This window comes from Canis lupus, chromosome 2, assembly GCF_011100685.1.
Source record: "Canis lupus familiaris isolate Mischka breed German Shepherd chromosome 2, alternate assembly UU_Cfam_GSD_1.0, whole genome shotgun sequence".
NCBI classification, from domain to species: Eukaryota; Metazoa; Chordata; class Mammalia; order Carnivora; family Canidae; genus Canis; species Canis lupus.
The window spans coordinates 61,707,856-61,735,356 of NC_049223.1; the positions used below are offsets into that span (position 1 = coordinate 61,707,856).

Sequence of the window (27,501 nt, forward strand, 5' to 3'; positions counted from 1 at the left end):
CAGCTTAAACTCCTCTGAGAAAAACAAGTTTTACAAGGGTTCTTTATTTCAGTTAATCCTTCAGTTTGTGAAAGTAACATTGTCTTGTATGCTCTTGGTAACTTGGACTATAAATTACTTCCTGTTTAAGGACAGATATGAGTTTTTCAAAAAGTTGAATTCACGGAGTTGTTTCATAGAGTTACTAAAGATACAAGTATTAGCTAAATATTAATTGTAGTCAATATATTTATCAGCAGTTTCATATTTTTAAAAAGTACTTTTTTTTTTTTTAAAGATTTTATTTATTTATTCATGAGAGACAGACAGACAGAGAGAGAGAGAGAGGCAGAGACACAGGTAGAGGGAGAGGCAGGCTCCATGCGGGGAGCCCGATGTGGGACTTGATCCCGGGACTCCAGGATCACGCCCTGGGCCAAAGGCAGGCGCTAAACCGCTGAGCCACCCAGGGATCCCCTAAAAAGTACTTTTTTTAAAAAAAAGTGTTTATGTTGAAAAATATTGACAGAGTAGGAGCACTAAATCAAAAACTTTACTTCAGTGATTCTAAGATATATTTTTTCCCCACATATTAACATCTATGAAATCAAGATTCACTTAATGATCACACATATGCCATAGTTTTAACTGGCAATATATTTTTTTCCTTTCTTACTGACACATAAAATAATGGTGTGCCTCATAATCAATGATATCTTAGATTCAATAAAATACATACAACACATTATTTGCTAATGACAGATCTTACTAATACATTTAATGTAAAGGAATACTTCTTAAAAATGGAACTGCACATCTTCATTAAATTCATAAAAAATAATGTATGCTATATTAATTCTTTTTGCAGATGAATGCAGAAAGATTTTCACTGAGTTTAAGTTTAGATCGACGGAGTGAAATCAGTAAGACAAAAAAAAAAAAAAAAAAAAAAAAAAAAAAGAAATCAGTAAGACATTTTACCTGTTTGGCATTTAAAAATTATAGAACCTCTATAGACTATTAATGGCATATGATTAACACTTAAAAATACATAATAAATTTATACATCTTTCAAAGTGTTTTTTGCCATATGCCAAGAAACAATTAATATATTTATATTTTATCTAAACAGATATTTAATTCTTCTATTTTAATACATGCAATCAGGGCCTCATTTGTCATTTGATTAATAACATGGAGTATAAATTGATAATTCTCAATTTCTAATGATTCATTATATTTTCCCTCAGATTTTGTTAATTCATTCTTTCCTTATATATTTTAGTATTTAGATGTGAAAGTATCGCTATGGACATGCACATGGGCAAATGTACATGTTAGTTTGGTTTGAAAAACACATACATCATATATATGTATATATATATGATGTGAAGCAATCAATAAATGTTATTTTCCTTCCCACTTTTTGGGGTTTCAAACAAACTATAGGAAAAAGGGCACAATATAATTTCAAAATTTAATTATGTTTCATTGTTTTCCTTTATAATATGACATCCTTTTATATTAAGTTTATATGACATCCTTAAATTCTACTTGAATTTGATAAATATTTCCTTATTTAGAAATAAATCCTTTATTTCTACTTTAATGAGAGAAGTTATTGTTAGCCACCTGATATCCAGTATAAAGAGAAATTATGAATAATACAAAAAAAGAAACAGTAAGTTTAATTCTGAAGGACTATTACTGATTAAGTTTATAGAGCCACAAAACATTTTTAAGTATCAGGATGCTTGGGTGGCTCAGTTGGTTAAGCGTTTGCATTAAGCGTCTGCCTTAAGCTCAGGTCATAATCCTGGGATGGAGTTCTGTATCGGGCTCCCGACCCACTGGGGAGTCTGCTTCTCCCTCTACCCTACCCCTCCTGCTCTAGTTCTCTCTCTCTTTCTCTCAAATAAATAAATAAAATCTTAAAATTTTTTAAGTATCAAAATCATTCTATCAATGCCAATTGAATAGCCTGTAACACACACAAGTAAATTCTATTTTTTTAAAGATTTTATTTATCCATGAAAGACACAAAGAGAGAGAGGCAGAGACATATGCAGAGAGAGAAGCAAGCTCCATGCAAGTAGCCCGATGTGGGACTTGATCCCAGGACTCCAGGATCATGCCCTGGGCCAAAGGCAGACGCTCAACTGCTGAGCCACCCAAGTGTCCCACACAGGTAAATTCTAATTGACAACATGGAACCATAATTTAGGTGTTAAAGCTATAAACCATAAATTTTAAAATGCTCCAATCGAACCATGTGACATTCTATTATATAATTTCAAATCATACATAAAACCATAAGAAAACTGTACTCGAAGTCTTAGTATGAATTTATTTTAGAATCTAACTCTCTATTACTAAATCATTAGTTATGTCCCTGTGGTTTCAGTGCAGGATTAGCTTGCCATTTCTGTTTTTGATTTAACAAATAAAATTCAACCATTTGGTAACATTTAATATTTTATCTTCCACTCATTCATTCCATAAAATTGATTCCATTCCATTCATGGAGCATCTATTATGCACCTATTATTACTAAAGAATTATCTGCTATTCTAGTTGGAAGGCAGCTTGTTAGAACCTGACTGCTAAGATCATGACCAACATTAAAGTACAAAAAGGCTGTTTCCTGTCCTACCTCACTATTTTATCCTTGTCATTTCCATTTCAACTCACCCCCTTCCACATAACCATGGGCAACCCTTCCAAGCTTCAGGCATGTTTCAAACAAAATTTACCTCTCCTAAATGCTACCCTAGCTACCTGATAAATAGAAGCATACTCATATGAAAAAAGCCATTAATAAGCTAACTTACGACCTCTCTTAACAATTAGCAACTGTTCTTGTGTTTCTTTTTTTTCTTTTCTTTTCTTTTTTTTTTTTAAATAGATGTGCTACCGAAATGTGCACTATCTGATTAAGTTTTTTAACTGGTCTTATTTGGGAACTGAGCCTTAATTGAAAAAGAACCTAGGCAGATGGATGAAAGTTTCGGCTTGGAGAAAGGGGCGTGGCTTATGTTTTCAAAAAATAATGACTAATATTTACGAAACTCCAGGTACTGCTCCATATGCTTTAAGCACTATTAAATCATTTCACCCCCAAAGTAACACCACGAGGCAAGTACTATCATTATCCTCTTTTTACACAGGAGGAAACTAAAGCTTGGAGATGTTAAGTGCTTGTCAGGGTCATGCTGCTTATAGGTAACAAAACTGGGATCTGAACAAATGTTCCTGGCTCCACAGCCAAAGAACTTAACCAAATTGGCACACTGTGTGCCAACCTAATTCACAGAGGTGTGAGGATGCAGTGAGACTGTACCTAAGTGCTCTGGAAAGGGTCCTTCTTTTCTTGTACTTAAAAAAAAAATTAATCTACAAAAGTAACAGGAATGATAAGGTTTCAAGCACACCACCAAGTAGAAGCAGTACTGGTTTTCTTCTTTCTAGACTCTCTCAAATCACACATGTCAGTGAAATGAGCACCAACTCTGACTATACATCAACCATAACTGTTTACAAATTTAGCTACTCTTAAAATTTCTATTTCACACTGCTGGTGGTTAAGCTCTAGCATCCATTCCCTTAAACTTTACCTGGTTTCTGACATTTGGTAGTAGCAATAGCCCAATTTTTCTCAAACTAGCAGAAAAATAAAACTTTCATAAGAAAATGTTTAATATATCATAAAAAGCTATTAATTAAAATTATGCAACTAAAGTATTTAAGTGACTTCACAAAGAAATTAAAAACTTGGTAAATTCAAAATTTACATGTAGTGGCTTAGTGGAAAGTACAGTAATATTTCAATTGACTTGTATAGGAACTCTAGGTTGTATGTGAATTTCACTTCCAACTACATTTTTTCCTCCAACATGACAATCTTTGTCTTTGTTTGATAAAGATGATCAAGAAGTTATTGTTTTACTCCAACAGCTTAATAGCAATAAACAGGGCATGCTTCTGTTTTACTTCATTTTACTTTAACTTGGTTGCCACTCATAAATTCCTCTATCAAAAGAATGCTCTTATCCTCTCAGAGTTTTTCTCTAGCAACTGCTCAGTGTCTTGCCATGTATTTCTTTCCAATACAATTCTCACCTACCTGTTTTCTCAAGAACACTCTAAAAACAAGTACTAAATTGATCAATGCTGAGCAATATTAAAATCATTTATTAATAATCTTTCTAATATAAATATCACAATAAGTCAGACATTCTAGTGTATTATACTACTTCTCCTTATATTCATTTTCATAAATCCACTTTTTCCTATTACAATTATTTCTAATTTCCCCTTACGTACACTGTTTTTCTTGAACCAGATTCACTTCTGGTATCTTTTGTCTCCATCTATTTCCTTCCAAATTTAAACTTATTGTAACTTTTGAAGTTTTTCTACCAGTTTCTCTTGGTTTGTGCATTATTTTTTTTTAATGCGTTTCCAAATAGTACATCACTTTGCCTGTATCTGTTTAAGTTAAAACTAGAAAACTTTAATTATACTATACCTTAATACATTAAAGGATTAAATATGGGATTTCCTAATTAATTTTCCTAATTAAAACTAGATAAAATACTGGAAAAATAAGGTACTTTCATGTAAAAAACCTTTAAATATAAAAGGAGCAGAATTTAACTTACAAATTTCATTTTAGCTGTCTACAAATAAAATGCAAAATCACAAACATTAATCACTGCTCTATCATGGCAAGAGAGCCCATGTTATTTAATGATTTGGATTGAAAGGAGTCAGGATATGACACTATACTTCAGTTTGGTGACTACATTTAAAATGCTGATTGATAATTTGTTTTTACCAATTTGTATTAGTTCTAAATATCTGTATAATGCATCAATTATTTCTTAAGCAAATGGAGATTTTCAAAATATAGAAATTCTTTACTGTGTACTTTGGAAAAAAAAGACAGATTAAACACTTTATCTAAAATTTCAATAAAACCTTCAAAAGTGACCAAATATTCCTGCAAAAACAATTCTAAACTGTTGGTCTTAGGTTATTTTTACCCTGGAATGCAAAAATTTAAATATAATACAAATATTAACATTATGTTTTATTTTTTGAAAATGTGTCAGTTGAGTAGTCAAAAACACCAAGGATTAATGTACCCTTCTAGAGCAATTCCTTGGCTTTATAATTCTCTTGGAGCATTAATCCTCACCTGGCCTCTTTATTACATAAAGTAAATCAGAAAGACAGTGAGAGAGACCAGTAAGAGCCGAGAGCTGCTCACGGTTGATTTAAATGGTTAGTTTTCTTGTCATTCCATTTAGTCCAAAGTTGTGGGTTTATGAGAAAAGATTGTAGTTCACATTTCCAAAGTATAAGATGCTCTATGAAGTAAAACTAAAACACAGTAAAGAAATCTTAAACAAGATTTTAATGCACTTTATATAAAGAAAGTGAATTTGGAACTGGTACAGAAATGGGCTTGGTTTTGTTTGTTTTCCTTTTTCTGTTTTATCCATGAAATATTCTATCTTAAATTCCTTTTACTAATATTAATGTGCAAAAAGCTATGATCACAGAATAGTAAAATGTAGTAAATCTTGGAATATTCCTCAATTCATTCCAGAAAAGGAAATAAGGTACACATAGTATATCTTACAAAACTTCAAAGAGGGAGTAAATACATTACACACACATCAAAAGTGAAAGATGAGACAGATCGTACTTTGGCAAAAAAATTCAAAGGGAATTAAATTCTTAACCAACTTACCCAATTTTTGTCTTCTCTTTTAACTTAGAACAAGTTTTTGTTTTTTTGCTCTCTTTGTCCTTTGGCTTGGATTTCATCCGTCTACCTTTCTTTTCCTCTTTTCCTTCAACTGAAGCACTAGGAAAGTTTTCGGGACTCATTACTCTCGGAATATTGCGCTCCCCACGTTCCTTTGCTTTTGCTATGGCCTCTGATATTATCCGATTAGCCTTTTCTTGCTTGCTTTCTGATTCCACCTTTTTCCTCTGCTTCTTTTCAGACATGATCCTCACCTGGGTATTCTGCAACTTAGTATATGTCCCAGAACCATCACTCTTCTTGGAAGATGGGGGCTAGAGAGATCAGAAGACTTTTTATACAACGTATCAAAGCACACCTAAAACAATTAACATAAATACACGAACATTTAAAATTACGTTTAAAGATAAAGTAAAATACGTGAGCCAATATGTGAGTACTACAAACAAATTTAAAATTGTAACAGTTTGCTGATCTAGAAATTAGTGTAGGTGTAAAAGGAGAAGCTCAACTACTGTTTTTAAAAATGAAGGTTAAAGAAGGATAAGGTAGATTCACAGCGTTCTTGATTAGTTAGTTGATTCAAATTCTGTCCTATAAATACTCTGGACATTTGAAATAAAAGTCTTTTCTTTCCTCTTCACTCCAGAACTCTGAAAATTATTAATAAATCTAAAATAGCAATTTTAATATAGAATGACTACTCCTTAGTTTATTATAATTTTTAGAAATGTAAAGCTTCTCTGATTTACAAGAAATTAGAACTAGAACCTGAAATCATTTAAATCATTTTTTAATGTGCAATCTATGCAGCAACATAGCTAGTTAGTAAACAGACATTCTCATACTTAAAATTAGAGAAAGTTTTAGTTTTTCCGTGAAAGAGTTAAATGTGGATTTTTTTTCTTTCTGTATCATAATTATTTCGCTCAAGCAATTCTGAAAAAAAAAACCTCCAAGTTTTACAGTTTTACGTTAAAATTATTAATATTTTAGCAATATCACAGGAAGCAGATCAACAGCATTTAAAAAAGAATATCCTCTTCAAACACGCATTCATCCACATATACTTAGATCACAGTTTTGTTATGTTCTTACCCGTAAACATGCCTCTGACTATAGCAAAGGAAAAAACCACCAGGAATTTCCACACACATTTTCATGCTGATTCCAGTGTGCTTCACTGGATATCTTTTCTATACCTGCCTCATCAAAGGTTTCATAGCAGTGCTGCAGCACTGGGAAAGGAAGGAGGGTTTAGAATGCTCACTAAAATGCCACCTTAAGGCCTACAGGCTATAACAAATAACCAAGACTCGAGAAAACAGCAACAAGCTCAAGATGGCGATGCAGTACGACTCCCGCAGCAGCAGCCAGTAATAAGGAAGGTTATTCAATCCCATTAGCCTTTTAGCCCAAAGAACCCCTCCTCCTCCCACTCATTCAGGCTTTCACTTACCCTTCCTCTTGGCCTCTTCACTGAAGACATTTTTGGCGTCAGACAAAGGCTTGCCCTCTGCTTTTTCACCACCCCAGGCAGTGCTCAAGAAAAAAGCATTGAAAGAAGATTCCTAAATGGCCTATTTAGCAAGCTGCAACCAAGAGATGCACAACCCTCCACAAACACACATTGTGATTTATCAACACATTTCTGCCTTGGCAAGTTTATAGCCACTGTTCATCCTATTTAGATACGAAAAAGGCTGTAAACCCCTCCTAAAAAGCTGAGTTTCCTCAATAGCTGTAAGCAGATAGCCAGATTCCAACAAAGCACAGAAAGAAATGAATGCACAAAGCATCAAAATGCATCAGCATGAATATTAGAGATGTCGTTAAAAATACTGACTCCTTCTGCGGAAGTAGGCCAGCAGATGGTGCTACCAGTTATTATTCCATTAGACTCTGCAATTTAACCCCCGATGGACTGTTCTTCCCTCCATGTAACACATTAACTCTCACTCTGCCACTTCCTGCAGTCGTTTTAAAAAATACACATAAAACCTGATTTTAAGAGCTCATCTGAAAACTAAAATTGTAGAGAAATGGCTCTATGGAGCTATCAATATTAACAAACAAAATGTGACGCAATTTTTACTGGAGAAAAATACTTTTCTCCAGGATACCACAAAATACTGGAAGTAGGAAAATAGCTGATGAGGAGGAAAGGGTTAAAGAGCAGGTCATGCAAATGAACATAGAACAAGTGACTTCTCTTTGAGAAATTAGATAAGTTCCCTTCTGATTCTTCTAACAAAAAGCTAACAATGTTGTTTTTAAGACAGAGGAATGAAACTATTTTCATTTAAATTCTAAAGAGAAGTTTAAGATTTCAAAAAGAACACCGGAGAGCTGCCTGTATGCCCACAGAGAATAAGTAACGACACTTACATTTTTTCTTTATTTAAACCAGGAGAAATATGTTAATTTATTTTCCTAACAAAAAACTCATAAAACCTTCCTGACCTTTACCCTTCAGATTCTATTTTAACTGAACTGTGGAGTTTTCAGATAAAATTTTAGTTTCAGTCGCTTGCTAAAAATAAATAACAAGTCCTCCTGAATTTCATCTATACAACTTTTCTTTCTATAAAAAATGAGATTATTTTAATAAGTAGTGCCCTTACATACCTAAATAGCTACAAAATTCAAATTTGCTTCTTTCATTAATACCATTTTTTCAATTGCTCCTGGCAAGTTATTTGACGTTTCTTTGTTTTTTGTTTCTTTCCTTTTAAGCACCAAAGGTCTCAAAATGGAACAACATTATATGCCCAGTGTAGAGGAAAGACCAATGTGGACAGCAGGAAAAGTTAAAATTTGGAGAACCACTAATGGAAAGGAAAGGATCTGACTGCCCTGAGGCATCATCTACATAAAAATCACAATAACCAATAGTAAGGGCTAACACTTACTGAGCGCTTACTACTCTAAGCATTTCTCACATAATAGCTAATTTAATTCAGAATGGAAATAGGGTAATAGCAACAACGGAGAGAAGAGTAGCAAATGGTAGATACCCTCTTATAAAATGTATTATAAAATGCTAGAACAACCTGAGAGCAAGCAAAAAAATCATAATGATAACAATAATACAGCTGACACGTATTTAATCCTTACTGTGTTCCAGGCACTACTCCTCATACTATATAACAACTTAATCTTCAAAATAACCCCGTGAGGTATGTAGTTATAGCTGAGGATACAGAGGCATGAAGAAGTAACTCACCCCAGATCACACAGCGACTGACTGATGAAGCAAAGCACCTCGTTATAAAAACCATGCTCCTAATATGTGGTTCAAATATCATAATGTACACAGATTAATCTGAATACAAAAGAATCCAAATTACTTTCTCAAAATTTCAGAGACACTAGTAATATAAAGCTAGTATGAAATGAGTTTTCTCCTGTGCCCTTTCCAAGATGTAGAAATCAATTAGATATGGGTAGGTGAAGAGCAGAAGAGTCAATGCTTGGTTTCTAGACCAAGCACTGGCACAGGAGAAGGTAAAATAAATAGAATATCTAGTCAAGAAAGGATGTGTATGTGTGTGTGATAAGTTTAAAAGCTCCAGTAACTGAAAATTTAGACTGGATCCTTAGAGAAGTCAGGGCTGAAATAGAAGATGCCAGTTTAAAAAAAAAAAAAAGAAGACGCCAGTTTTCTTGCTGTTTTCTTTCTATAACCTTAACTCACTGACACTATCCTCAGAACCTAGGATGATTTCCAAAATATCTCACCTTCTCCCATTAAAGCTGTTCAAAATTTTATTACTTGACTCAAAATTCTAATTATTTAATGATAAATTTTAAGAGTAGACAACAATGGAGAAATCCTAGTCAAATATTTCTTCTGCTATTAAAAGACAGTATTTTAAAATTATATTCCCACAGAGCATCAGTATCACGGTGTTAAGTAACTAAACATTTTTAATGTAGGACATTTCCCAATTCACACATACACACATACAAAAGGGTAGTTGATATGCTTTTCTCAATGCTACAGTTTTTCCTCTCTCCTTTACGTAAGCACTCATCAAACTGTCAAGTCTACTTAATTGTATTTTGTTCTATTTTCCTCCTCATCCCACAGCTCCTGTTCTATCAACTTCCCACTTGTTATGGTTACACTATAGTGATAGAGAAAAATATCTCCCTTATCTGTAGGAAATATATATTAAAGGCTTTGGTGGTGATGATACATCAAGTCTGCAATCTACTTTCCAATTCTTTACAAAGTGAAAGAATTTCTTTGTACTTCACTTGTGATTTTTCTGTAAGTTTGTCATAATTCCAAAATGTTTTTTTAAACACAAGCTGTTTAAAAATCAAATACAAAGACAAAGGTCTTGTTCTCCAAAAACCTATACGGTAAATGACAAAAAAAAAAAAAACAAAACAAAGAGAAGGCATATATGTTAATATCATATCTAAATTTTTATAAGACAAAGAAGTCATAGCAAAACATAGAGATGATTTTATGATATATTATGTTGATAGCAACTGAAAGGAATAGATGGAAGATCTACTATGTCATATACCCATACATGGGAAAATCAAGGATTTGTGGTATGAGTATTTTTCAAACCACAGGTCATGATGTAATGGCAACTCATGATATATATTTAAGTGGGTCCAGATCAGCATGAGAGAAAGAAGAGATTTGTTCAAGAAATTAAAGGTGTCCACTGGGTGTTATACTATATGCTGGCAAATTAAATTTAAGTAAAATTAAAAAAAGAAATTCAGAAACAGCAAAATAAAATACAAAAAAAAAGAAAGAAGAAAAGAAAAGAAATTAGAAGTGTTAAAATCTGAGAGATAAGTCAGATCTCTCCTCTCTTGGTGGAATGATTTTGCTATGTACTCACCAACCCATAGTGGGAATTTGTCAATTTGAACTATTTTAGCTGCATACAAATAACTTATATTGTTGAATTACTAGTGGTGGATAGGAATGGAAATTACAAATTTCCAAAAAGAAGGGGAGAATGATAATATGGCCTGTGGGCATGAGCAGGGGAGAGGGGCAGAGGGAGAGAGAGAAGCAGACTCCCCGTTGAGCAGGGAGCCTGACAACGCAGGGCTCTATCCCAGGACCCTGAGATCATCATCTGAGCTGAAGGCAGATACTTAATCGAGCTACCCAGGCACCCCATTTCATGTATTTTTTAAGTATTATGAAAGAATAGAAGGCCTCAAATAATAAACCAGACACAATTCCTTAGTAAGAATAAAATACAGAACAAGAAATTTTCAACGACATAGATGAAACTGCATGATAGCTAAAAGTCTTCCAACCCTTCTCAGTAGAGGACTGTCAGGCTTCGAGCCTAGGTGTCGAGGTGGACAGAGACTCCAGGGGAAGACAATATGAAACAGAACAGGGACTGCAAGCCTTGAGCAAAAATGAGTGTTACTGCCTAGAGAGACAATGTAGAAGTAACAGAAGAGAACCAAGAGGGAAGCCCTAAAACACCAAGTTCAAGGAACTAGCAAATGAAGAGGAGCTAATGAAGGAAAACAAAAAGAAACTACAAGAATGGTACAGTATCAGCAAAAGAGCAGTGTTGTGGAAGCCAAGAGGAGAGAGTTAAAAATTCTGCAGTAAATATAGGAAAGTAAATATAGTAATTTAGTATTATAAATATAGCTTAAAAGGCATTTTAGTTCTCTTAAATTGTTTATGGTAAGTTGGTGTGCTAGTTTTTAACCTTTTTAAGATTTATATTATTTACTTAAATATTCATATAAAACCAACCTTCTAAAAACAATAAATTTATAGTAAATTTTAGTAATAGGTGTCAAACAATGTGGTGACTTCTTTTGTTTTCTCTTTATTTTTGTTTTTGTTTTTTTTTTGTTTTCTCTTTATTGCATTTTTTCCACAAGCTACCAATAAAGACCTGCTTTTAAAGAGAAAAGAAGGGGGGGAAATTGACCCAAGAGCAAACTATAATCTGTCAAAGTCTTTTTCTAAATTTTACCTTTAGCTCTATTTTCAGAGTTTTTGATGGAAGCAAAGTAATTATTTTACTTTGCTTTCTTCACATCTGTGAAGTGCCATGTTCACAAACTTAAAGGCCTACTCTCATCTTGCGACTTGTAGTATAGTACGTAGGTCTCTACTTTTGGCTAACTATGACATTCCTTTCTTTTTTTTAGTGTCATAAATCTTGAATTTTACATTGATAAGGTAATACTACTAAAAGTATTGTCTATTTTAATCACCCACATAGCAATTCAGGCAGATAGTACATCTTCACAAAGCCATGTTTTTCTAAATACAAATTTCTTTTATTTGACTTACAGGAAATACAGAGAGAGGAGAATATATTAGAGGACATCATGGGGCTGTAATCAGCAAGTCCAGAATGTGGAAAACTCTACAGACAAATGACTCAGTCTCTTCAACAAAGGAACAAAACAAAGAGATTTAAGACTAAACAATAAAAGAGAAAAAAAAAAGAGACACTTAAAATACATATCAACCAAATGTAATGAGTGGTCCTTGTTTTCAGAGACCTGGAAAAAATCAATTGTAAAAATAAATTTATTAAACTACTAAAAAAAAAACTACTATGAAATTTTAACTTTATGTTAGTAAGTTGAACACCAATAAAAAATAAATAAAAAAAAAAGAAATTTTAACTTTGACCATATATTTTATTATGAAGGAATTATATTTTAGGTATAAAAATTAATCTTGCAGTGGTATTTTAAAGACAAACATTTTTGTCTTTTTAGATATGTAAGTTGAAATATTTATAGATGAAATGATACAATTGAGACGTGCTTCAAAATAATCCATGGAGGGGGCACCTGGGTGGCTCAGTTCGTTGTGTCCAACTGTTAATTTCAGATCAGGTCATGATTTCAGGATCATGGGATCAAGCCCCACCTCGGGGCTCCATGCTGAGCAGGGGTCTGCTTGAGATTGATTCTCTCTCTCCTTTCCTTCTGCCCCTCTCTCTACTTGCTCGCTCTCTTTCTCTCAAATAAATAAATAAATAAATAAATAAATAAATAAGTAAATTCTTAAAAATCCATGGAGGAGGTGGGAATAATAATTAGAGGATCATACAGATGAAACAGTGCCTATAACAGATGGCTATTATAGCTGGGTGATGCATACCCTACTTTGGTGTACTTAAAATCTTATATAATAAAATTTAAAAAGTTATATTCTGGAAGTAACAAGTAGGTTGGTGTTAACAAGAAAATAGGTACATATAGAAGAATGATAAGTAATAAGGACTGAAAGGTAATGGGTTAGAATATCAGAAGTGTTGTAAGTTGTGCTAAAATATCTGGACTTTATGTTGAAAGAATGAGAGAATCAATAAATGATTACATATAGAGAACTTGATCCAATTTTTAGATTTAGGGTTGCTAAGTGGTTTCAATAAAAATACCTGAATATTTGACAAAAATTTATTTTGTTTTTGAAAACTTTTATTTATAAAAAGGCCATACATAATATGAAAACAAGTATTATTTAACCATTTATGTTAGTGTGTATTTTAATGTTATATTGTTTAAAAGTTCATCTTTTGCTTCCAGATAAATTGAAAGTATATTTTAAAAACATCAAACCACAAAACCTCACAAAGTTTACTACTTACTTGACAACATTAAATATACTGCATTTTTCAGTCTACAAATTAGCCATGCTACTACAAAGCTATGCTCAGCACAATGCTGTGATTTAGGGACTAAGCTCTAGAGTCAGTCAGACCCGGTTCTAGTCCCACTTTCATCATTTACTTGGGCCTCAGGTTCCTCATCTGTAAAATGGAAATATAACAGTACCTTGTAACACGAGGTCTACAGTGAGGCCTAACAGATAATGTGCAGTGTGGTGTCTGCAGACACATACTCAGAGATGTTAGGTATTATTGTTGTTGCTGTGATGTGACACTGTGCTCATCTCAGTGCATCATCCATATCAGGGGTATATGATGTCAGTATACCTTATTACTTACTAGTTGACTTTGATTGCTTGATTAAACTGGTATCTACCATGATTCTCTACTATAAATCTCTCCTTTTATAATTAGTATTTTATGAGACTAAGCAAATACCACGTTTCTCATATACATTTGCCCAGTAATTTTAGCATACATTGATGGTTCTTGCCTGTAACAATTATTGTGGTATTTGCCTAATGTAAATGTTCTATTTCTATCATTCTTCCCACATTTTCAATTGGAATTCTCCTGTAAATTAAAGCTGTCTCTATTCATTCACTCAATTATTTATATATAGCATATACTATATATAGTAGAGACTCATGGATATTTATTTAATTATATGGTTATAATCTGGTACTATGATTATTTATGTGTTGTTCAAATTATCCCACCTTTGGCCATTTAAATATGTATGGCCATTGCCAGACAATTCAAAATATCACATTAAAAAAATTAAAATATTATAGATAAGTATTACTTTGATAAATAATATTAATTTCCTCATACCACCTTTTCTAAAATGATTTTTAAGGGGAAATTTTTTTTTAAGTTTTTTTTTTAAGTTTATTTATTTAAATCTCTATAACCAACATGGGGCTTGAACTCAGGACCCTGAGATCAAGAGCCACACGCTCTTCCAACATGAGCCACACAGAAGCCCTCAAAAAAAGTGTCTTAAAAAGACTTCGGAATATGTTAATTCACAAACCATTTTACAGCCCAAATTTTACATAATCTTGAGTATATTTTCTTATTTCATGATATTCCTATGTGGTTAAAAATAAAATCAAAACTTATTTCTAACTGCAGATGAAAGAGGTCAGGCACAGATGGGACAAGTATATGTCTATGACACTGAAACAACAGTAGAGCTCAATTCTTAAAAATCATTTTGCTAAGCATTGCCATTGCCTACCATTCCCACATAGGTGACTATTGATCTAAAGTTCATAAAGCAGGGGATCCCTGGGTGGCTCAGCGGTTTAGTGCCTGCCTTTGGCCCAGGGCCTGATCCTGGAGTCCCGGGATCGAGTCCCACGTCAGATTCCTGGCATGGAGCCTGCTTCTCCCTCCTCCTGTGTCTCTGCCTCTCTCTCTCTCCCTCTCTCTCTGTCTCTCATAAATAAATAAATAAGTTAAAAAAATAAAGTTCATAAAGCACTAAATTTATGATACTCTATAACAAATCAGTAACCTTTCCAATTTCCAAAGCAGTTTATCAAGTCGCCATCATTGGTTTTTTTCCCCAGACTGAGAGAGAGTAGAGTGTGGCAGTGGCACTCTGATAAAATCCAAAGGTGAAGTATACTTACAGCCTCAACAGGTCCTAATAAAGTAGAAGGGCAACAGTGTAAGCAAATTAACTGAGCAGTTGCATAAGTGGCTTGATAACACTAACCATAACAATCTCAATTTGGGGGGCATTGTTTCTGTATGTATTTATAAACTAAATACAAAGGAAAACACTTCTTTCAAATCTTTTAAAGAGGAAATTGAGAGTTATGTTGAAAGACATTTAGTTTTTGTATATCCTGTATTACAAAAAACTAGTTTTAATTTCAGAATCCTAAGATAACTTCTAAAAAACTACTAGAATACTCAAAGAGATTATTAACAAACAAATGACATGAAGGGGAAGTTAATATAAATACATTTACAATAAGGACAAAATAAGGCATTTAAACCTGATCTACATTTGTAGGCAAAAGAAATATAATTTTACTAGATGCTAAAAAGTAGCAATATATAAAAAGTCAAAAGCATTTTTAAAATCATAAAGTATATGTAATTTTGCCATATTAAAATTTCACCTTACAGAATGCAAAGTAAGTAATGAGAGAAACTGTATCTTTGGGTGTAATTCTAACCACAAGAAAAAGAAAATTATTTGTGGAAGCAGAAGTGAGGAGAACATGGTATAGGAATGCTAAAATGCCCTTTTGGGGTCTATGACAGTCTAGGCATAGCAGTTGTGTGTCACAGACTTTATAAAGGGAGAACTTTTAAAGTTATAGGGGAAAAAAAAGTATCATCATGTGACCTGAAACTACAAAATGACAGATAGATAGATCAGTAAGGTAGGAAATGTCATATCTCAAGTCAGGACTCCGAAACAAAATTCCAACACTATAAGTAGAAGTGATTCTAAGGAGGGGAGAAAGTGTCTCTAAAAGTACTGGTCACTGCCATCCAGATTTTAAGGAGCAGAGCACAGAAGACAGAATTAGTAACAACATGAGAAGCACTGACCTGTAAGAAGTGTGTTGTGAAGTCCACAATGACTTAAGGTTTGATAAATGACTAAGGGCAATTAAAAATGTTCCACCGACTATTTTGAACAAGAACAGCTGGGATATTGAGGGCACCATGTGTGAAAGGGGGATGGATGGGAAAGGAAGGGTAGGGAAGGTGGGGAAAGAAGACAAGAACATAATTCAGATAGGGTGTTATCCTGATGTTAAGTCTGAACCTGGTGGAGTCAGGGTACATTTCTTTTAAGAAAAGGAAGAAGCAAATCTAATCCTGTCAAGTGAGCCCTTCCAAAGTTTATCCAATAGATTTTACTTCCTCAGCTTGCACTTAAACCTCTCCAAAAGAACATTTTCAGTTTAAATTTGTGAACTGGTACCAACTGGTCAATCTCCTGGTTCCTACTGGCCTTTCATTTCAGCCTAATCTCTCTTCACCCACCCTATCATTAGTTCTTAATTAGCCTCCCTCTCAGAGCATACCTAAAAATGCTGATTTAAAAAAAAAAGTCCTATGAGGCTGAATCTATAAATGGGCATGCTTGCACACATACACAAAACAACTACTTAAGTAAAAAATAAATGGTACATGCCTTAGCAGCTCATGTGAAAAATACCAGGGACTTTTAGCTCACTCTAAACTAAATGAATGTATCATGTCATGAGCTTGCTGAAAAAGCAAATTCAATCTTAGACTGCACAAACAGAAATATGGTATAATGAACAAGATAACTAACAGTATAATCTAGTTTCACCAAGAGAAATGTATTCTGTTTTGGGCTTAAGAGGAATATAAGCTAGATCACTCATACAAGACATATTATTTCAGTGCATACTACCTGCCAGACATTGTTATATGTGCTGGGAATAAAAGAATAAACAAGATGATGAAGTTGCTGCTGTAATGTAGGTTAAGAGTTGAGAGAGTGAAGAAAATAGGAAAAACATCAGGTAAAGGTAAAAGCTATGCGGAGAATGAAAATAGGATGATATGATTAGAAGTGGTAGGGTGATCATTTTAGAGTGGATTCAGGGAAGATCTAACTGAGGAGACCATTTATACTGAAATCTGAATGAAAAGAAAGACTAGCCAAGCAAAGATCAGAGGAAAGATGAATCAGAAATCATCTTAAGCAGGGATAAGAAATTAGCTACAAAGCAAAATAAACAATATATTGATTTTGTCTTCCTAAGTTTCCCTACTGAATAACATTTCCACTAGCCATACTATACTTTCCCAGGCTGTTTGTTCATCTAGAGCCTATCCCATGGAAATGGGTACTCTTGCCCCTTAATTTCTCCTCAGATCTCAGGTCCTACATTTTTAAGCTGACTCCTTCTAGTAACAGGCCATCATTAGGGCACCTGGGTGGCTCAGATGGTTAAGTGTCTGCCTTTGGCTCAAGTCATGACTCTTGGGTCCTGGGACTGAGTCCCTCATTGGGCTTCTTGCTCAAGGGGGGAGTCTGCTTCTTCCTCTTCCTCTACCCCTCCCCCTGCTCATGCTCCCTCTCGCTCTTGTTAACTTTCTCTCAAATAAATAAATAAAATCTTTAAAAATATGCCATCATTATTCTTGATGGTCTCATTGTTTAAGAGAGTATTTTTGAACTGAGTTGAAATCTTATTTTGAGTCATTAATTCAGTGAATAGTCATTAACGTTTTTTTTAAAGATTTATTTATTTATTCATTCATTCATTCATTCATTCATGAGAGACACACAGAGAGAGGCAGAGACACAGGCAGAGGGAGAAGCAGGCTCCCTGTGGGACCCCGGGATCACGCTCCAGGCCAAAGACAGATGCTCAACCACTGAGCCACCCAGGTGTCCCAACATTCTTTATATGTAGATCAGTGCTTTGTAAAACATTGGTTATATCTTAACGGACACACACCCTTACAAATATACATACCACAAACATTTCATAAACAGATACCTTCTATACTTGGTCCCAGTTCAAAAAGTTTGAAAAACACTGTTATGAGAGGTTAATGAATGTTTCAATTTCATTTCATAGAGTTCAACCCAGGCTATTTTTGGTCTATTGTATTTTGGAAGTGTTGGCTAACAGAATCAAAGAAACAAAATCCTAAACTTACACTAGAAGTAAGCTCTATATAGAGCAGGGACCGTGTCCATGTATTCCTGGAGACCAGCATACTATATATTACACAATAAAAAACATTTGATGAATGAATGAATAAGGGTTGAATAAAGTTCAAAAAAACTTATTTTTCTAACAGTAAGCATAGTAAAGATTTGGTCTTACCCAAAGAGAGGTTTGGCCTCCACCCTTAGCTTCTGGGGGATAACTTATGTCAGACCTGATAGGAATATCTTTAAGGTCAGGAGCTGCCCATCTTAGATCATATGATGGGGCTGATCACACCAAAAAGACCAATCACATGATTTAAGGTGAGAGACTTTGAATCATCTATTAGTCCAACTGAAGGCTGAGATCAACCATGTGCAATCAGTCATGTCTATTTGATGGACCTCCAATAAAAACTGACAATTAAGTTCAGGTGAGCTTCTCTGGTAGAAAATACTCTATGCCAATATCACACATCAATGCCGGGACCTGACTCCATGGGGAAAGTTTTGTGTGGTAGCACAGAGCTTCCAAGACTTCTCCATGTGTCTTTTTCTGTGGCTAATTTTAACCTGTAACCTACCCCATCATAAACCATAGCCACAAGTATAATGGCTTTCAGTGAGTTCTGTTATTGCTAACATATTATTAAAACTAAGGGTGGCTTTGGGAACCCCTAGAATTTGCAGTTGGTATCAGAAGTGAAGACAGTTTTTGGAATTGAGTTAATTTTGCAGTGCGATTACTCGAGTAAAACTATTCAATGAAAAAAAGTTTGATGAGAAAGTAAAGAGATCTTGATCTGAAAAGTATCTTCAAATGTGAGCTCCACTTAAAAAATTTTTCACAGTTTTTGTAAGAATCATGAAAGAATGAAAACTATGATTAGTAATGATTCCATTCTACCAGAAGCTCATCTATAGGAAATCTGAACTGAGAAAACTGCTTCACTAAATATTCCTATGCAATAGTCTAAAAAAAATCTGTACACAACATCCATGTAACAAGAAACTGGGCAAAGGATCCACTGGATTTCTCTGTATTTTTTTTTTTTACAACTGCATGCAAATGTGCAATTATCTTAAAAAGTTTAATTTATAAAAAATGAGAGCTTAAGATTTAATATTACTTATTTCTTCTAATAGGAGAAGAAATCCACAAAATGCTGAAAGAGGTTTGAGAGTTACTGTGACCAATGGTATTAATGATGAGGAGGGTGGAGCTGGAGCAAAGGAAGCTCTTTTAAAATCCACAAAAGTGGACAGAAAACTAAAAGAGAACATTGAAGCCTGTACTCACTGTAGGTTATGCTTTTGAATAACATGAGCATCATCTCTTTCTCGCCAGTTATATGTTCAATTTTCAAACACTTATTTTACTTTATATCCCAGCAATACTGAACTTTGAGTTTTAAAAAAGACATGTTATACTTGTCAAGTGTGTCCTTTCTCCAAAAGGTAGCCTAGCAAACATCTATGTAAAACTCAGTTTTTTACAATATGTAATTTTGCTGCTATATTTGCTTTACTATATTGTAATTACTTACAAATCAAGGTCATATTCAATTTGCATTTCTTTTTTTTTAATTTTTATTTATTATTTATGATAGTCAGAGAGAGAGAGGCGGAGACACAGGCAGAGGGAGAAGCAGGCTCCATGCACCGGGAGCCCGACGTGGGATTCGATCCCGGGTCTCCAGGATCACGCCCTGGGCCAAAGGCATAAACCGCTGCACCACCCAGGGATCCCCAATTTGCATTTCTAAAACCTGGCCAGTGTTTGATACAGTTCTATCATCTGTATAAGGATAACCATAGCACCTAACCTAACAGAACTGCTGTGAATTTAAATGAGACAATCCAAATAAAGAATCTTAGAACAGTATTTGACATATAAAAAGCAGTCAGTAAATGTTAACCTTAATTACTGTGATCAAGATTAATGGTCCTTATATAAATGAGATAGCATTACACACCTGTTTCAATGGTTAAACAATTAAAAAAACAAACCAACCTAACAGTACTAAGTGGTGAAGACAATAAAGAGCAACTAAGCCCTACGACCCAGCAATTGCACTGTTGGGGATTTACCCCAAAGATACAAATGCAATGAAACGCCGGGACACCTGCACCCCGATGTTTATAGCAGCAATGGCCACGATAGCCAAACTGTGGAAGGAGCCTCGGTGTCCAACGAAAGATGAGTGGATAAAGAAGATGTGGTTTATGTATACAATGGAATATTACTCAGCTATTAGAAATGACAAATACCCACCATTTGCTTCAACGTGGATGGAACTGGAGGGTATTATGCTGAGTGAAGTAAGTCAGTCGGAGAAGGACAAACATTATATGTTCTCATTCATTTGGGGAATATAAATAATAGTGAAAGGGAATATAAGGGAAGGGAGAAGAAATGTGTGGGAAATATCAGAAAGGGAGACAGAACGTAAAGACTGCTAACTCTGGGAAACGAACTAGGGGTGGTAGAAGGGGAGGAGGGCGGGGGGTGGGAGTGAATGGGTGACGGGCACTGGGGGTTATTCTGTATGTTAGTAAATTGAACACCAATAAAAAATAAATTAAAAAAAAAAGAGCAACTAAAACTCTTACACACTGCTGAAAGGAATGCAAAATAGTACTGCCATTTTGGAAAACTGGTTGCTTTTTATAAAGGTAAATAGAAGATCTTTTCATATATGATCCCAGCAATCTCACTGTGATATATTTGCCCAAGAGAAATGAAAACATTTAGTAACACAAAAACCTGTACACAAATGTTTTTGAGGCTTTATTGATAATTGCCAAAATTTGAAAACACCCTGAACATCCTTTAACTGGTAAATGCATTTGCAATCTTTGGCACATCAATATGATGAAATGCTACTCAGGGTCCTGGAAGAACACACTACTGGTAACATGGGACCAAGAATATATTATGCTAAGTGGAAGAAGCCAGACTAAAGAGACAACATGCCACCTCATCCCATTTATACAACACTCTCAAAAGAGCAACACTACAAAGAAAGAAAATTAATTTTTGGTTACCAAGGTCTGGGCTTGGGGGAAAGACTGATTACAAAGATGCATGAGAGAAAGTTTTTGGGGGATTACGAGATTTTCTATTTTGATTGCAGTGTAGTCAAAACTCATAGAACTGTACACTAATAAAGATGAATTCTACTGGATGTAAATTATATCTCAATAAACCCACATAAAAATGATTTATGTTCTTTAGGCTTCAATTCCCATATTAAGAAGCTAATACCACTAGACCTCGAGATCTAGGTTGTCTTTTTTTTTTTTTTAAGATTTTATTTATTTATTCATGAGAGACACACACAGAGAGAGGCAGAGGAATAGGCAGAGAGAGAAGCAGGCTCCATGCAGAGAGCCCTATGTGAGACTAGATCTCAGGACTCCAGGATCATGCCCTGGGCCAAAGGCAGGTGCTAAACCACTGAGCCACCCAGGCATCCCTAGGTTAGTATCTTAATATCCCTTTCTCCTAACCCCTGTAGCTGTCGTTGAAGCCCCACCCTATGACTATTATCTGTCTCTAAATAGTGCCTCTAAATAGATCTGTCTCTTAGATCTCTTAGATTTCTGGATGGTCACTCTTTTGCTTTCAAGAGCCTATGACATATGTGACGAGACCTCCTTAATCCCATACAACTGCCTAATTAGACTTCTCTCTATAAACTACTGATGGGTCTTATAATTTCTTTTTAAAAAATATTTTATTTATTTATTCATGAGAGAGAGAGAGAGAGAGAGAGGCAAAGACATAGGCAGAGGGAGAAGCAGGCTCCATGCAAGGAGCCCGATGAATAATGAATTCAAACTATAGACCATTATCTCTTATCAATATAGACACAAACATCCTCAACAAAATAATAGCAAATATATATAAACATATACGTCATGAGCAAATGGAATTCATCCAGGAATACAAGGTATCTGAAAATCAAGTAACACAAAATATATCCATGGCATAAATAATAAAAACCACGTGATCATCCTAAGTAATGTAGAAAAAGCATTTGATGTTGAAAATCAACAACTCCTAATGATAAAAACACTAGGAGTAGAAGGGAACATACACACCTAATAACAGACATCTACAAAAAATTCATAGCTAGTATCATACTTAATGGTAAAAGACTGAATACATTCCCTAAGATCAGGAACAAGAGAAGGATGCCTACTCTTGCCATTTGTATTCATTATTGGGCAATTAGGAAATAAAAATAAAGAAAAAGCATACAGATTGGAAAGCAAGAAGCCACACTATACATGGAAGACATGATCTTTTATATTTTAAAAAACCTAAGTAAATATTTGCTAATCGTATCTGACAGGCTTAGATCTACATTATATAAAGAATTCCTACAACTAATAACAATATGACAAACAACCCAATTCAAAAATGAGCAAAAGATTGAATAGGCATTTCTCCAAAAAGAAGAAATATAAATAACCAATAAGCCTATGAAAAGATAGTCATCTTTAACAATCTAGGAAATGCAAATCAAAGCCACATTGAAGTACCACTTCACAACCACTAGGGTGGCTATACCAAGAAAGAGAAGAGTTGGCAAGTATGGAGAAATTAGAACCCTCATATACTGCTGGTGGGAATGTAAAATGGTGTAGTTAGTTAGTTGCACTGGAAAATAGTCTGAAAGTTACTCAAAAAGGTTAAACACAGAATTATGCTATGATCCAGTAATTCTATTCCTAGACATATACCCAACAGAAATGGAAACTTGTATGAATGTTTGTAGTAGCATTATTCATAACAGCCAAAAAGTGGAAACCACCCAAATATCCGTCACTAAGGAAAGGATAAACAAAATGTGGTACAGCCTAGCCATACAACTGAATATTTGGCAACAACAACAAAAGAAGTACCAATGCATACTACAACACAGATGAACTTTGAAAACATTATGCTAAATCAAAGAAGCCTGTCACAAAGGACCATATGTCGTATGATCCCATTTATTTCAAATGTCCAGAATAGGCAAATCCATAGACATAAAGTAGATTTGTGGTTGGCTAGGGCTTGAAGTAGTGAGGGAACTAGAAAGTAACTGTTAATGGATATGGGGTTTGTTCTGGGGGTACAGAAAATGTTCTAAAACCAATGATGGTAACAGACCCATAATTCTGTGAATATACTAAAAATTAATTATTTCTATAACTTAAATGGATATATTGTACAATACATGAATTACATCTCAAATTATTGATTTCTATACCTTAAATGGATAGATTGTACAATACATCAATTACATCTCAATAGGGCTTTAATTACAACAATGAATTCTTTGGGAATAAAATAACTTTATTCTTACTGCTTTGTTGAGGATTGCAAAGTTACACAGAATTTACATGGTTTCTCCTATAAAGTATTATTATGGTCATTTAAATAACCATGTTTCTTTTTTCTAATGTATTCTTTTAATCACTTAAATACCAAGCAAGTTCCCTGGTAATTAAAAGAAACTGTTTCACATACAGGGCCTTTCTACATAACCTTTATCTCAAATTAAAAGTTGCAACTTACTCAAGTATATGGTAAAATGAAGCAAGACTGCACAAAACACCAAGATTAATTTATTCTGCATAAATATAGCATTATATATTTTCTGTTTCCCAAAACAGAAATCAGAAGCTTTCAATGTTAACTTAGTAGCTGTATATCATATCCCTAGAGTTTAGTATATATTAACATTTAAAATACTCATTTCTACTTTTCTCATCTTTTCAACCTTCAAGAAAACACTTTTTTTCTTTTTCCTTTCATATCTGGTATCTCAAGAGTGGTCTACTGATGGTATCTTTTCTTACCACTTCAGCATCTTAATTTTTGACATTGTTGCTCATCACTTTTTTCTATTGCTTCCAAAACACTACAAGGTCTTAGATCTAATTATTCTTTCTTTACTTCTTGGTTTCTTCTTTTTTCCTCCTACCCCACAAGTGCAGGTTCCCCAGGATTCTGGCCAGAACTCTGTCTTCTCACTCTATACAGTTACCATATTATGTATCATACCTTCAAACCATCACTTTGTAGTAGATACTTGCAAAGTAAGTATCTTCTGAAATCTAGTGTTACATTTTTCAGTGGAATGTAGACTTCTTCACCTAAAGCAGTCTTACTGCCTTTGCTCTGTTCCATTTCAATAGCAGGTTAATGCTACTTAATAATAGGTTCTTCTCTACCCTAAGTCTTCACTTAGCCCAGCATTTAAGGTCTTACACATGGCACCCAGCTAACTTCCCAAATCATCTCTCACTTCTATAAGTATCACTCATTCATTAAAATATATTTTCCCTTCCTTTAAAAATAATCTTTAACTACAAATTATATACACACACACACTTTTAGTTCTGTTCATGTTTTAGTGATTGATAAATATAAGATTAAACAGAATAATTTGTAAAGAGTTTAGAAAATAGGCACACAAAAAACCATTAAGTATCACAACAAGCACTGCATGGATTAGCTTATTTTAATATTGAGAACAATCTTACATGGTTGGTACCAATATTATTCACATTTTATAGATGAAGATAATGAAGTCTGGCAAGATGAACAAACTTGCCCAAGGTTACATGGCAGGTAAGTAGCAGAAGAAACAAGTTTTATTTATTTTTTATTTTTTATATATTTCTTTAATTTTTATTTATTTATGATAGTCTCTCACACACACACACACAGAGAGAGAGAGAGAGAGAGAGAGAGAGGCAGAGACATAGGCAGAGGGAGAAGCAGGCTCCATGCACCGGGAGCCTGACGTGGGATTCGATCCCGGGTCTCCAGGATCGCGCCCTGGGCCAAAGGCAGGCGCTAAACTGCTGCGCCACCCAGGATCCCAAGAAACAAGTTTTAAACTCAAAGCTAATTCCAAAGTCACTATTTTGTTTTATTGTTAATGTTGAATTATATAACATTTCTAACATAGAGAAAACAAACACCCATGAAATGAAATTAAATAGATATTAATATTTGCCTTAGTTTAAATGTCTTTTAAATAAAGTTATATAACTATTCCTCTTTTGCCCATTCCCTTCTTTCCCCAGATGTTTATGGATATATATACCTCTGTAATGAAGTTACAGAAACACATATTGAAAAGACATGAAGTGTGAATAGTGGCTTGCTCTGAAAAGAGGAATGGGACGGGGGATTTTAATAGTTACCCATTGTGTTTTATTCTTAAAAAACAAACAGGTTTCAAACAAGTATATTTGTTAAACCTAGGTGGTAGATTTTTGGGTATCTGTATAATACTTCTATATTTTTGTTTTTTTGTACAGCTAAGTTTTCTTAAAAAGTACGAAAATATAGGTTAATGCTGATTCAAGGCTTAGTCTAGAAATGGATATTTTTAAGTGGCACATCATTTTGATCCCAGTAGCTTTTTTTTTTTAAGGTTTTATTTATTTATTCATGAGAGACACACAGAGAGAGGCAGAGACACAGGCAGAGGGGGAAGCAGGCTCCCTGTGGGGGAGCCTAATATGGGACTCAATCCCAGGACCCCATGATCACAGCCTAAGCCAAAGGCAGTTGCTCAACCACTAAGCCACCCAGGTGCCCCTGATCCCAATAGCTTTAAAAAAAGTATTATGTAGTAGGTGGATGGTTGTTGAATGTAACTGTTGAAAGGACTTGTGTTCATAAAACAAAGTTAGCTAATAAACACATTCTCCTATATACACTGTATTAATTTAAAATGCTTAATCTTACTGGGGATTTACAATTCCATGTAATAAATTTTAATGAAAAATAGGTCTTTTTATATACTTAATGCTTTATTCATAGAATTAAGGACATAAATGTATGAAATATCCTTATAAATAATTATAAAATATAAACTCTTTTTTTTTTCATCTAATTAGGCCAGATTTTTTCTTCCTAGCTCAAATTCTTATGTACATACAATAAGTATTAAAGACTGATTTCTATGTACATACAAGTATTGAAGACATTAATGAAGGGCTTTTCTAAAAATCAGAAATGTAAAAAACATCTGGCTCATCTAGAATATAAGGAACTTTAACTAAAATATATTATGGAAATGACAACACAAATTACATTAAACCCAAATGTACAGAGCATATCAATACTCTTCCAAAACAACATCAGTTTCCATGAAAATATCTCCAAAATATTATCCTCTGAAGTTACAATAAATCAGACTAACCAACTAGGAATAAAATCAACAATTAAAAACAAAAAATCCATCAAATGTTTCACAATAGCAAATACCCTGATATAATTAAAGTAACAAATTATAATGAGAATGTATGTGGTTAATTAATCATGCCTAGTAAAATATTTGTTTTACCATTTTTAATTAGAGATAACACTTCTCAAAAACTTTTCCAGGATTATTACTATCAACTAAAGGAATTAAATAGTGCTTTAGATGTTAACTCATCCAATACCATGCTGAAACACTAAGCTTGTTTTACATATAGGAAAAATTTTATTTTTTTAAAGGATTTTGTTTATTTGAGACAGAAAAAGAGAGAGCGAGCAAATGTACACGCATGAGCGAGGGGAGGAGCAGAAGGAGAGGGACAAGCAGACTGTGTGGAGAGCAAAGTTTAATGTGGGGTTTGGTCTCATGACCCTAAGATCATGACCTGAGCAGAAATCAACAGTCTGATGCTTAATGACCTGGGCCACTCAGGTGCCCCCAGGAAAAAAAATAAATAAATAAATATTTTATTTATTTATTAATGAGAGAGAGAGAGAGAGAGAGAGAGACAGAGACACAGGCAGAGGGAGAAGCAGGCCCCATGCAGGGATCCTGACGCGGGACTTGATCCCAGGTCTCCAGGATCAGGCCCGGGGCTGAAGGCAGCGCTAAACCGCTGAGCCACCTAGGCTGCCCCCAGGAAAAATTTTTAAAGAAGCATTTCATCTTGCCTCCTCCATTACGGCAATTTAATACTCAAAAGTGTATCTGAACAATGTAAAAAAAAAATTGGTTTATACAATAATTGAGCAAAAGATATATATTCTTTTAGTTGTAATCTTTTCTAGTCTTTATATCACTCTGCTTATTCCTATAACTGTCATATAATCATTCCAATTTTTGCTTAAGTATGAGTTATTACACGACAGTAATTACTATTCCTAAAAAAATTTACAAGTACAATTTATTTATCCTAAAAATAGGATAAGCAAAAATAGGATAAGCCAAAAATTAAAATTCTAATATGAGAAATTCAAGAGATTGTGGTTTTCATACTCATTAAAGATATCCATTTCAATAACCGTATCATTAATAAATATTAGGATGCTGCTGCTATGCACTTCAGAAATCCACAGTGCTGAAAACCAATTGTATCCCTTATGTAGATTTTGACAAGTCTAGATGCTTTCTCCCACTAAAAAGACTGTCATC

At 34.1% G+C, this 27,501-nt stretch overlaps 1 protein-coding gene across 10 annotated transcripts in view; it reads right to left on the minus strand.

Moving 5' to 3' along the window:
- Positions 1-27,501, minus strand: part of CHD9 (chromodomain helicase DNA binding protein 9) — a 223,650-nt gene that overhangs the window by 100,595 nt on the left and 95,554 nt on the right. For 7 of the 10 annotated variants that reach the window (XM_038531048.1, XM_038531052.1, XM_038531050.1 and 4 more), the window contains one exon: positions 5,738-6,069. In XM_038531048.1, coding sequence (XP_038386976.1) covers positions 5,738-6,069 — 332 coding nt within the window. Of the gene's footprint in view, positions 1-5,737; positions 6,070-6,853; positions 7,114-7,214; positions 7,582-27,501 lie in introns of those variants that run through there. The other 3 variants (XM_038531055.1, XM_038531053.1, XM_038531056.1) reach the window with 2 other exon arrangements.